At 41.9% G+C, this 10,327-nt stretch overlaps 1 protein-coding gene across 1 annotated transcript; it reads left to right on the plus strand.

Annotated features, from left to right (window-relative positions):
• Positions 1–26: 26 nt before the first annotated feature.
• Positions 27–5,541, plus strand: COA5 (cytochrome c oxidase assembly factor 5). The gene is made up of 3 exons (XM_019753900.3): positions 27–223; positions 3,900–3,983; positions 5,031–5,541. The coding sequence occupies exons 1-3, from the start codon at positions 125–127 to the stop codon at positions 5,070–5,072; spliced, it is 225 nt and encodes a 74-aa protein (XP_019609459.1). The 5' UTR covers positions 27–124; the 3' UTR covers positions 5,073–5,541.
• The last annotated feature ends 4,786 nt before the right edge of the window (positions 5,542–10,327 follow it).

Raw genomic sequence — 10,327 nt, forward strand, 5'->3', positions numbered from 1 at the left:
GGGCCCTCCGGAAATTGTTGCTGCCGGTTTCCGGTTCTTTCCTCCGGACGTTGTTCGCTCGCAGCCGGGTCGCCGCGGTTGCGGACGGAAGCGGTGGGGACGGCGGCGGCCGAGAGGCGCGGCCATGCCCCGGTATTACGAGGACAAGCCGGAGGGCGGCGCGTGCGCGGGCGTGAAGGAGGACCTGGGCTCCTGCCTGCTGCAGTCGGACTGTGTGCTCCAGGTAGCGCGGCCGACCCGGCGCTCGGGCTGCTGCTCACGCCGATCCGGGGAGGCGGGCCGGCGAAGGGGTCCCGAGCGGCCTCCGGGGACGTGACTCCGGAGTGGGCCGTGCTGGGTGCAGAGCACAACGCTTAAGTTAATGAACTTGGGCATGTTCACTGTCGCAGCCTCCGTTCCCTCGGGTGTGAAGTTTGAGAGAACGATATCTCCCCGTTGGGTTTTTGTAAAGATTAAACCATTTCGGGTCAAGAAACATTTCTTGAATGCTGCCACTCTGCTAGGTTCTAAGTGCCTTTTCCGATGACAGAGGGCAACCAACTATGTGCAACTGGAGCTATTTCAGGAAGTTGCTCCTATTTCAAAGAAAAGACAACTACCCCCGAAATGGACATCCACCATAAGGTTCTTCCAGCGTTTCTACTGATTCATGATTTCTATTTGGTTCACTAATTTTAGCCGTCAGCCAGACTGGCCTCCTAGTGACTAGGAAAACTTCCGAGTTACGAATGGAAAAGGTCATCTAGTCCAGCTTTCTTATACAGATAAGGAGACTGAAGTGCCCTGTTTACACGTTCCCCCGTCCGGGTCTGTTTCCAATCTGCTTCATTGATGCAGATAGTCAGCCAGCTCCTAATAAATGCCTGTTAAGTGGCAAGCATGATGCCAGGCACAGGCGACACCAAGATGGATCAGTTACAGACACTACCTACGTAAGATTGGTCTGATGGGAAGAACAGACCCCTAAGCGGCTACATCGCTGTGATAAGGGCTGTGTGAGCATTTAGTAAATATTTAACGAGTACATTTTGGAGTAAAATGCCTTGGGATCCCAGTGGAGAGTACCTTATTTTTGCTTGAGAATTTGGAAATGCCTCACAGAGGAGGTGACATTTGATCTGCGTCTCCAAAGTTGAGTAATAGTTTATCAAGTAAGGAGTGGGGGTTGTGGTGGTTGTGGGGAGATTCTGGAAGAACAGCCTGTGCAGAGCTGGAGGCGTGGGAGAGCCAGGAGAAGCTAGTGCCTGTGGGCCTGGAGGATGGGAAATGTGACAGAAGGCTTGAGAGGAAGTTTGCCTTGTGTGTCAGAGTGAGGAGCTTGGACTTTATCCTGACATTTAGCTTCAGGAAGACCACAGAGGTGAGCGATCGAGGGAATCAAAACCGTTGGGTAGGACTGAGGAAAGACACTCGGGAAATGGAGGAGGATATTGGTGGCAGGGAGAAAACCCAGTTGGTTTTTTGCAGTGATTGAATCATTTATTTGCAAACATTTCAGTGCCAAGCTGTACTTCAGGGGACATAGAGATGAATGGGACACACTGATTCCTGCGTAGAAATTGCATCTCTGGAAAGTTGGAAAGCTGTAGGCAGAGAGAATGACCAGGACACATGGTACAGACTTGCATTCCCCCATTGATTATGTGGCCATATTGATACTGAAAGTGGTCACCTAGGGGAACTTGATGTTTATAAATAGCCCCTTAAATTGATGTGCATTTAGTTTGTGGTAGATTCATCCTCAGTGGTGACTTCACTGGAGTGTAAAGGGGTAGTCCTGAGGCAGAACGTTGGGTCTGGGAGTTCTCCGGTGGTTTGGGGGAGTCGTTGCAGTGGTGAGGTTGGGGTGTCAAAATCTGCTCAATGGGAAATCTCCAGTGATGCAGAGCAGGCGAAATTTGGGTTCTGTTTTTCCTGGTACATGAAGGACCAGATGTTTCTATTTCAGTAGTACTCTTACCTCATTAACACCAAAGTGTTTAGTACCAACAGTAAAAATGTTCTGATTCTGGTTTTAGGGCACCTAATTCTGGCTGTTTGAGCTTTTAAAGTAACACTGAACAGGGTCATTTTTACCCTCAACATCCCTTGACTCATTTTACATTGGAACTCAACCTTGAGTAGGAAGATTTCATGATCTTCCTTATATTGTCAGACATTGCATAAGGCAAATAAGCAGTGTTTTATTTCTTTAATAGTAAAATAATGTAAGGTTTTGACTTTTTTCCCTCATGAATTGCAAATCATTGTTTGATGTCATTAAACCACAGGTAATTCAGAAAATTCAAGTTCAGTCTACTTTTTCCAGATGCTGTTTTATACATTTCATCTCCGGGACCCTGCTTCGTTGGTACAGATAGTCCCCATTGCACCTTCCTCTCATCCCTCTGGCAGGCACTCGCCCGCTGTGGGAGGAGCTCACACTGCCAGCCGCCTTCCCGTGTGTACACCTTCCCCCAGCCCTCCCCCTCTGAGTATTATGAGCTCTGTGTCAGCAGGAATAGCTAGCATTTATTTTTTAACTTCCCACTAAACTGATCTAGGACTGTTCTGAATTTTTTTTAAGTAAATTTAGTCCTTCTGAGGGTTTTAGTTACCAGACAGATTAGTAGAGTACAGTGTTCAAAAAGAGAAATTTCGCTGCAATTAAATTTTAATCTTGGCTTTTTGAATTGTGAAATATACTTTCTGTAGATACTTCCACGTGTCCAATATGTTTAAGTGCCTTTGTGTTAATTTACGACGGTAGATTCGCTTAAAATATTTTAAGGTAATGAAGAGGTAGTATCAAGATTTCTATTCCATGTTTGCCTTGAAAGAAAACTACCGAGTTTCCCCAGAAATAAGACCTAGCCAGACCATCAGCTGTAATGCGTCTTTTGGAGCAAAAGTTAATGTAAGACTTGGTCTTATTTTACTGTAAGACTGGGTCTTATATAAGACCCGGTCTTATATTAATTTTTGCTCCAAAAGATGCATTAGAGCGGATGGTCTGGCTAGGTCATTTTTTCAGGGAAACACGGAACTAAATTTTAGCTCTCACCTATTTTTGCTGTTGTTACTCTCAAGTCTGATTTTTAACAGTTGTAGTTTTAAGTCTTACTTATTCAGAGTCAGTAGACGTTCTTCCTGTGAACATTCTTGTAGCAGCATCCTGCCTTCATGGCAGAATGGGAATGATGTTTAACCCAGTTTTCTCTGTAATCTCCTTCTGAGCTGCCACTGCTTAATGATGAATTCATTTCACGTCAGGCTCAGGCAGACCTTCTCTCACAAGTATGTCAGTTCTGTTCGTATTATCTCCCCTTCCTCTTTCAGTTCTCACTCAGTTGAGCTTCTCAAAATAGAGAACTTGACTGTGGGGGGCCAGCGGGTAGGAAAATGCAGATGTGTTGGAGGTTAAATTGCTTCATTAAAAGGATATAACTGGAGACTTGTAAACCCCTTGATACGGCTTTCCAGAACAAACCCTCTCATTCACCACATGCCTGATCGCATGTGCAAGTGTGTGTGTCCTCTCTCTCTCTCTCTCTCTCTCTCTCTCTCTCTCTCTCTCTCTCTCTCACACACACACACACACACAAACTTCTCCATCCTTAGGAGTTCTTGAGTGTAAATTTTTCAGCACACTGAAGACACCATTACTACTTTCCCCTCTACTTTTTCTTACCCAAAAGGACCTGACGGTACCAGTTTCTAGATTTTTGTATAAACGTTTTAAAGAAAAGTATCCTGTGGAAACTGATGTTTTCAAAAATACCCTTAAAGTGCCCCCAAATTAATTTACTTTTTTCTTCTTTTGCTTAACTTTTTAAAAAAAGAACCATTTTCAGAAGGATGGTTATTTTGTATTTTCTGAGAAAATCTCCCAGGTATTTATATTGTTTTATGTGTCACAGGAAGGAAAATCCCCTCGGCAGTGTCTGAAGGAGGGAAACTGCAAAGCTTTGAAATATTCATTTTTTGAATGTAAAAGATCAATGGTAAGTGATTAAGAGATTTTTAAAAGCTTACGCTAAAAATTAGCTGTATGGAGTTGAACGGCTTGCAGTGATGCCATTCAGAAAAAGGTAGTGAGTTATGGTAGGTAGCATTCATGAAAACCCACAGCTGGTGGTTCTGTTACTCTGCCCGTGTGCCAACCTCAGCTGCTGATTGTCGAGAAGTTGTAAAGGGATGAGAATGAAGTCTTGGCAAATATAATAACATCTAATAGTGCTTCATTATCAGTCCTCAAAGAGAGGGGGCCGTTTCACACTTAACTAATGCGACTTCACTGATACACGCTGGGCAGAAACCTGAAACAGAATTTAAATTGTGCTGGTAATTTCGCTTAGTATTTCAGACAATAAGTGCATAATCCTGAGTGAAGGTGAGATGGGAAGTTTGAATGGGCCAGTTTCACATAGTATAAGCATCTCATCCTGTTACGGTTCCCATATTTAAGGATTATTTATTAATTTATTGAAAACAAGGCTTTTAGCTTCGTGTCGTGATCAGATGAAGAAATGGCTGGCTGGCCCACACCAACTGTGCTGCACTCATTGTAGGGTAACTCTCAGTTCCTTCCTGTAGAATTTCTAGGCAGTGATACTACTATGCAAGTTTGCCCTATATGCTGACTTTTGTACCCTCCACCCCACCTCAGGGGCACAGTGCACCTAAGAGCCTGCACTGTGAGACTTCATGCTTTCACCCTATGAGCTGGTCATTTAAGGGTTTTTAATCCCCCGATGGCTGCCTGTTACTTAAAACCATTTTTCAGCGCTCTTTGTCTTCTCAGTTGCTATTTCAAGATTTCAAATACATTTGAATATTAACCCAACAAAACTTAATTAGAAAGTTGTTTGCTAGAAGAACATATATTGAGTGTAGTTCAGAGAAAAAGGTAAATGTGGATTTTACTTGAGAAGAAAATCCTTATTGTGACCTTAAATGGAAATTTTATTTTTAATGCCTTATTTATTTTGGTAGCTCTGACAATTTCCTTTTTGGACAAATTTTGATTTAATTATACATTTATTTTTCAGTTGGATGCCAGATCAAGATTCAGAGGAAGAAAAGGATATTGACACTATTATGTTGAAACTGAGCTGAAAACAAGGGATTTTTTCTGGTCATTAAAACAGAGAAGCCAAAATGGGAAACACACTTTTTCTCACATCCATTTGGTTAGACCAGTTTTTCCCTCCGTGGGACACTGGAGAAATGCATGAGTTCTAGTTTTGAATATGTATAAATGATCCTCTTGCTCTAAGTTATTTTTAGAAGAAAAATGTAATGGATGAGTTACGAGCTCGGAGTATGAGAATTGTTCTGAAGCACAAAGAATGGAAAGGTTGTTATTTTCAAACCTGACTCCTCAAATGACAATTAGTACATCCCTTGTGAATGTTATCAAGGCCACTGATGGGACTGTTAAAATGAGGAACATGGAGCCTGGGGAGAAGGTATCTATTGGGAAAGTTTAGGATACAACTTTCTGTTATTCATTCTGTCCTGTTTACTTCTAAAATAAACTGTGTTTGATTCCTGGGAGAAGTGCTTCCTCTATACTGATTCACCAAGGTAACAGCCTCAAACGTTAATATCATACATTCGACAGCTGGGTGCAAAGCCCCAGCATATGTTGCCAGAGCTCTTTGCCTCCGTCTCTTTACTTTTTTGGTTTCCTGGCTTCCTTTTCAGGCTGGCCCTCTCTACATGATGGTAAAGAAGGTAGTGGCAGCCAAAAGCTCAATCCATAAGATCTGTGATCCAAAATGGAGAGAGAACCATCTTTTTTAGGGGCCACTCATCAAATTCTACAAAAGAGCTATTCCCTGGATCCCCTGCCCTTGAATTAGAACAATCCCTGTGGGAAAAGGAATGGGGCCCATCACCTCGGCCAGGCCTGGGTCTTATAATTCCCATCAGAATCTCATTGGATGAGTGATGGGCCTCATCGCAGAAAGAAGGGAAGATTTGGCACAAACTGAAAAACACATGTTCACTGTGAAAAGCAAGAGTGAAAAATATGAAATGCTTGAAAAAGTTTAGAATAACAGTAATTTTATTCTGATCACTTAATACAGTACAGGGCCGAATGTGACTCCAAGTTCCCATCTTTATTTTTGGTTTTGAAGAATAATGAATCATAGCTTCTTCAAACATCCACAGGTCATGGACTTAAAGCAATCAGTATTCTGTAGCCCATTTCCTAATTGGGACTTTGATTGGCATTTCCCTAATGGTTTATGGGGTCAACCATGTTTTCATGTGCTTATTGGCCACTTGTATATCTTTGGAGAAATGTCTATTCAAGTCCTCTGTCCATTTTTCAATTGAGTTACCTTTCTATTGTTGAGTTGTAAGAGTTCTTTATGTATTGTGAATACAAGTTCCTTAAAGACAAATGAATCGCAAATGGTTTTCTCCCAATTTTTGGTTTGTCTTCACTTTCTTGATGCTGTTCTTGAAGTACAATTTTTAATTTTGATGAATTCCAATGTATCTGTTTTTCCTTTTGGTGTACCTAAGAAAACCACTGCCTAATCCAAGCTTAAGGAAATTTATTCCTATGTTTTCACCTAAGGGTTTTATAGTTTTAGTTTACATACGTCTATAATCCACTTAAAAATAATCTGATACCTGTATTAGTAACTTTCTAATTTTTAATTGTGGTAAAATACAGAAAATGTAAAATTTACCACCTTCACCATTTTTAAGTATATAGTTCAATAGTGTTAAGTTCATTCACCTTGTTAGACAACCAATCTCTAGAATTTTTTTCATCGTACAAAACAAACTGTATACCCACTGAACAACTCCCATCACCCTGTCCCTCCAACCCCTGGCAACCACCGTCTACTGACGGTGAACATCATTTCATCTTTTCATGTGTCTGTTGGCCATTTGTAAATCTTTGGAGAAATGTCTATTCAAGCTTTGCCCATTTTGAAATAGGGTTGTTTGCTCTTTTGTTGTTGAATTCTAGGAGTTCTTTGTAAATTCTGGATATTCACCCCTTACCCGATAGATGATCTGCAAACATTCTGCACCATTTCTTTTCACTCTGTAGATTGTGTTCTTTGATGCACAGTTTTCAATTTTGATGAAGTCCAATTTGCTTTTCCTTTTGTTGCCTGTGCCTTTGGTGACAGAGCCAAGAAATCATTGCCCAATCCAGTGAAGCTCTTCCTTTATGTCTTATTCTAGTTGTTTTAATTCTTGTTTAGGTTTTTGATCTAGTTTGAGTTGGCTTTGTATATGGTGTAAGGTCCAATTTCATTCTTTTGCGTATGGATATCCATCCACATTTCCCAACATTATTTGTTGAAAAGACTGTCTTTTCTTCTTTGAATGGTCTTGACACCCTTGTCGAAAATCATTTGATGAGCATATGTGCCAGGGTTTAGTTCTTAGCTCTAGTCTTCCATTATCTCTTTATGCCAGTGCCACACTGTTTAGATTACTATAGCTTTTGAAATTAGAACAAGTGAGACCTCCAACTTTGTTATTTTTCAGGATTATTTTGGTTCCTTGAGATTCCATATGAATTTTAGGATGCACTTTTTTCTGGTAGGGAGCACATGGAATCTGTAGATCACTCTGGAGACTATCCACCTCTTAACACTAACGTCTTCCAATCCATACAACACACGGATGTCTTTCCATCTACTGGTGTCTTTAATTTTATAGTTTTGTAGAGTAACATTTTATAGTTTTCAGTCTACAAGCCTTTTGCATCCTTGGTTAAGTTTATTCCTAAGTAGCTCATCCTTTTTTGTTATTATAAATGGCTTTTTTTTTTATTAAAATTTATTGGGGTGATAATAGTAAAGTTACATAGGTTTCAAGTGTACAATTCTGTAATACATCATCTATATATCACATTGTGTTCACCATCCAGAGTCAGTTCTCCTTCCATCACCATATCTTTGACCCTGTTTACCCTCATCTACCATTCACCTCTCCCCAGAATTGTTTTCTTAATTTTCTTTTCAGGTTGTTCATTGAATAATGGGTTAACGTTTTATAATTTTATTATGAAATATAACAGACATACAGAAAAGTACATAGGATGTTTCTATTATGTTAACTATTTACAATAAAGTAAATCATCACATAACTACCATCTAGATCAACAGAACATTGAGCGAACCCCCTAGAATGCCTGATTTTTCTCAGAGACCCTCCTGCTCACCCCCCAAGAGAAAACCACCCTCCTGGTGCTTGCTACGCTCTGCTCTTAAGTTGACCTTCTCCTTTGAGCCTATTAAATCTGGCTCCTTGTGGTGTGTTTCAAATACAGTAGCCCCTCCCACCCATGAGGGACACATTCCAAGACCCCTAATGCATGCCTGAAACTGCATAGGTTTTTTCCTACACATATATACCTATGATAAAATTTAATTTATAGGCACAGTAAGAGATTAACAACAATAATAAAAGAGTACGTGCAGTAAAAGTTACGTGCATGGGGACTCTCAAAGTATCTTACTGTGCTGTCCTTGCCTTTGCGGTGATGTGTTGATCATGGGTAACTGAAACCATGGAAAATGAAACCTCAGATAAGGCGGGGACTACTATCACAGGTTATATACGGAGAAAAGCAACACCATCCAGTGCTGAAACAGGAAAGGTTTCAGGTGAGCCCCAGAATAAATCACCCATCTTCATTCAGTAAACTTCTCTGAGTAGCTCCTTTGCTGCATGCATTACATTTGCTGTTGGGAACACACAGTCACATGCCGGACAAAGTAAATGGTAAGTGACGTGGTGAATGGGATGTACGTGGTATAATAGTCATACATTCAAAAATGAATGAGGGAAGATTGTTCTAGAAGGGCCAACTCATTCTGTGGAGAGAAATCACCATTGAGGGCGTGCCTGAGGTGGCCTAGAAGGGGGCATGAGGAGGCTGAGGAGGGGTGGCAGGTGGTCCAGATCAGAGGGGACACGGCCAAGGGCTGGGAGTGTGTGGATGGCATGACGGGATGGGTAGAAGAGACATTTTCGTGGCTGAGATGTGCTGGGGAAGGGAGATGAGCCCAGGGTGGGCGGTGAGGTCACTTATCAGGAAGGCTCAGCCAGCTGGGAGGAGAAGGGATGCAGGATTTGGTGTTGACGTGCTGTGTTTGACACGCCCAAGTAGAATGACTGACGTGGTTGGATGTGTAGATGGATCTGGACCTGGAAAGTCTGGGATGGACCTAGAAATTTGGGCGGCATTAGCCAGTAAGTGGTAATTTATTCTGTAGGAATGGGTAAAGCTTCGGAAAGAGCATCCAAAGTGAGAAGACTTATGGACAGAAACCTGGGGAGGCCACAGGAGCCAAGGGAGGGCAAGTGGAAGAAGCAAGGAGGAAGAAGCAATGACGTACTCTGTGCTCCCACACTGACCGTGTTGCCCCGAAAATAAGACCTAGCCAGACCATCAGCTCTAATGCATCTTTTGGAGCAAAAATTAATATGAGACCCGGTCTTATGTTAGATTATTTCATATAAAAGACCGGGTCTTATATTAATTTTTGCTCCAAAAGACGCATTAGAGCTGATGGTCCGGGTCTTATTTTCGGGGAAACACGGTACCTTCTTCCTCATTGTGGAAACAAGCTTCCTATTTTCTATCCTGTTTTGTTGTTGTTGTTTTGTTTTTTGTGTCTGTTAAATGGTACAACAGAGTGACAGCACCATAAAGGCCTGTATTTGAATGCAGACCTTCCTGGACTGGCCAGAAAGGCCCACTGGGAGCCTGGGGCATGAAGGCATCACAGCAATGATGATGCTGAGGCCCGGGGGGAATGTGGAGTGCGGCTATCCTGACCTCCTCTCAGGAATCTCTCACAGCTCGGGTAGTGATGGCTGCCATGCAAATAGGAAAGTTACTACCCATGTGCCAAATCTTAGCACAGAACAGCCTACCCAGGGAGGCACAGGCCAGTGTGGCCCGTCATTGCGTGGAGGTGGCGTAACTTCCTGGGTAACGGGCAGACCTGGTTTTACCGTGCTTCGCAGATACTGCGCTTTTTACAAACTGAAGGTAAGACCCTCCACCTGCAAAAAGATAACTCGCCGAACGCTCAGACGACAGCATTCTTTCACAATAAAGTAATTTCTAATTAAGGGATATACATTAAGTTTTTTTAACATAATGCTATTGCACACTTAAATGGAATGCAGTAGAGTGTAAACATAACTTCTATGTGCATCGTGAAACCAAAAATTCATGGAACTCGCTTTATTGCACTGTTCACTTTATTGTGGTGGCCTGGAACCGAACCCACAATATCTCCAAGGTATGCCTACATGAAAAATTCAAAAATTTTAAAACACTTAAATTATC

This window comes from Rhinolophus sinicus, chromosome 2 (genome assembly GCF_057876585.1).
Source record: "Rhinolophus sinicus isolate RSI-liver-muscle chromosome 2, RSI-T2T, whole genome shotgun sequence".
NCBI lineage: Eukaryota > Metazoa > Chordata > Mammalia > Chiroptera > Rhinolophidae > Rhinolophus > Rhinolophus sinicus.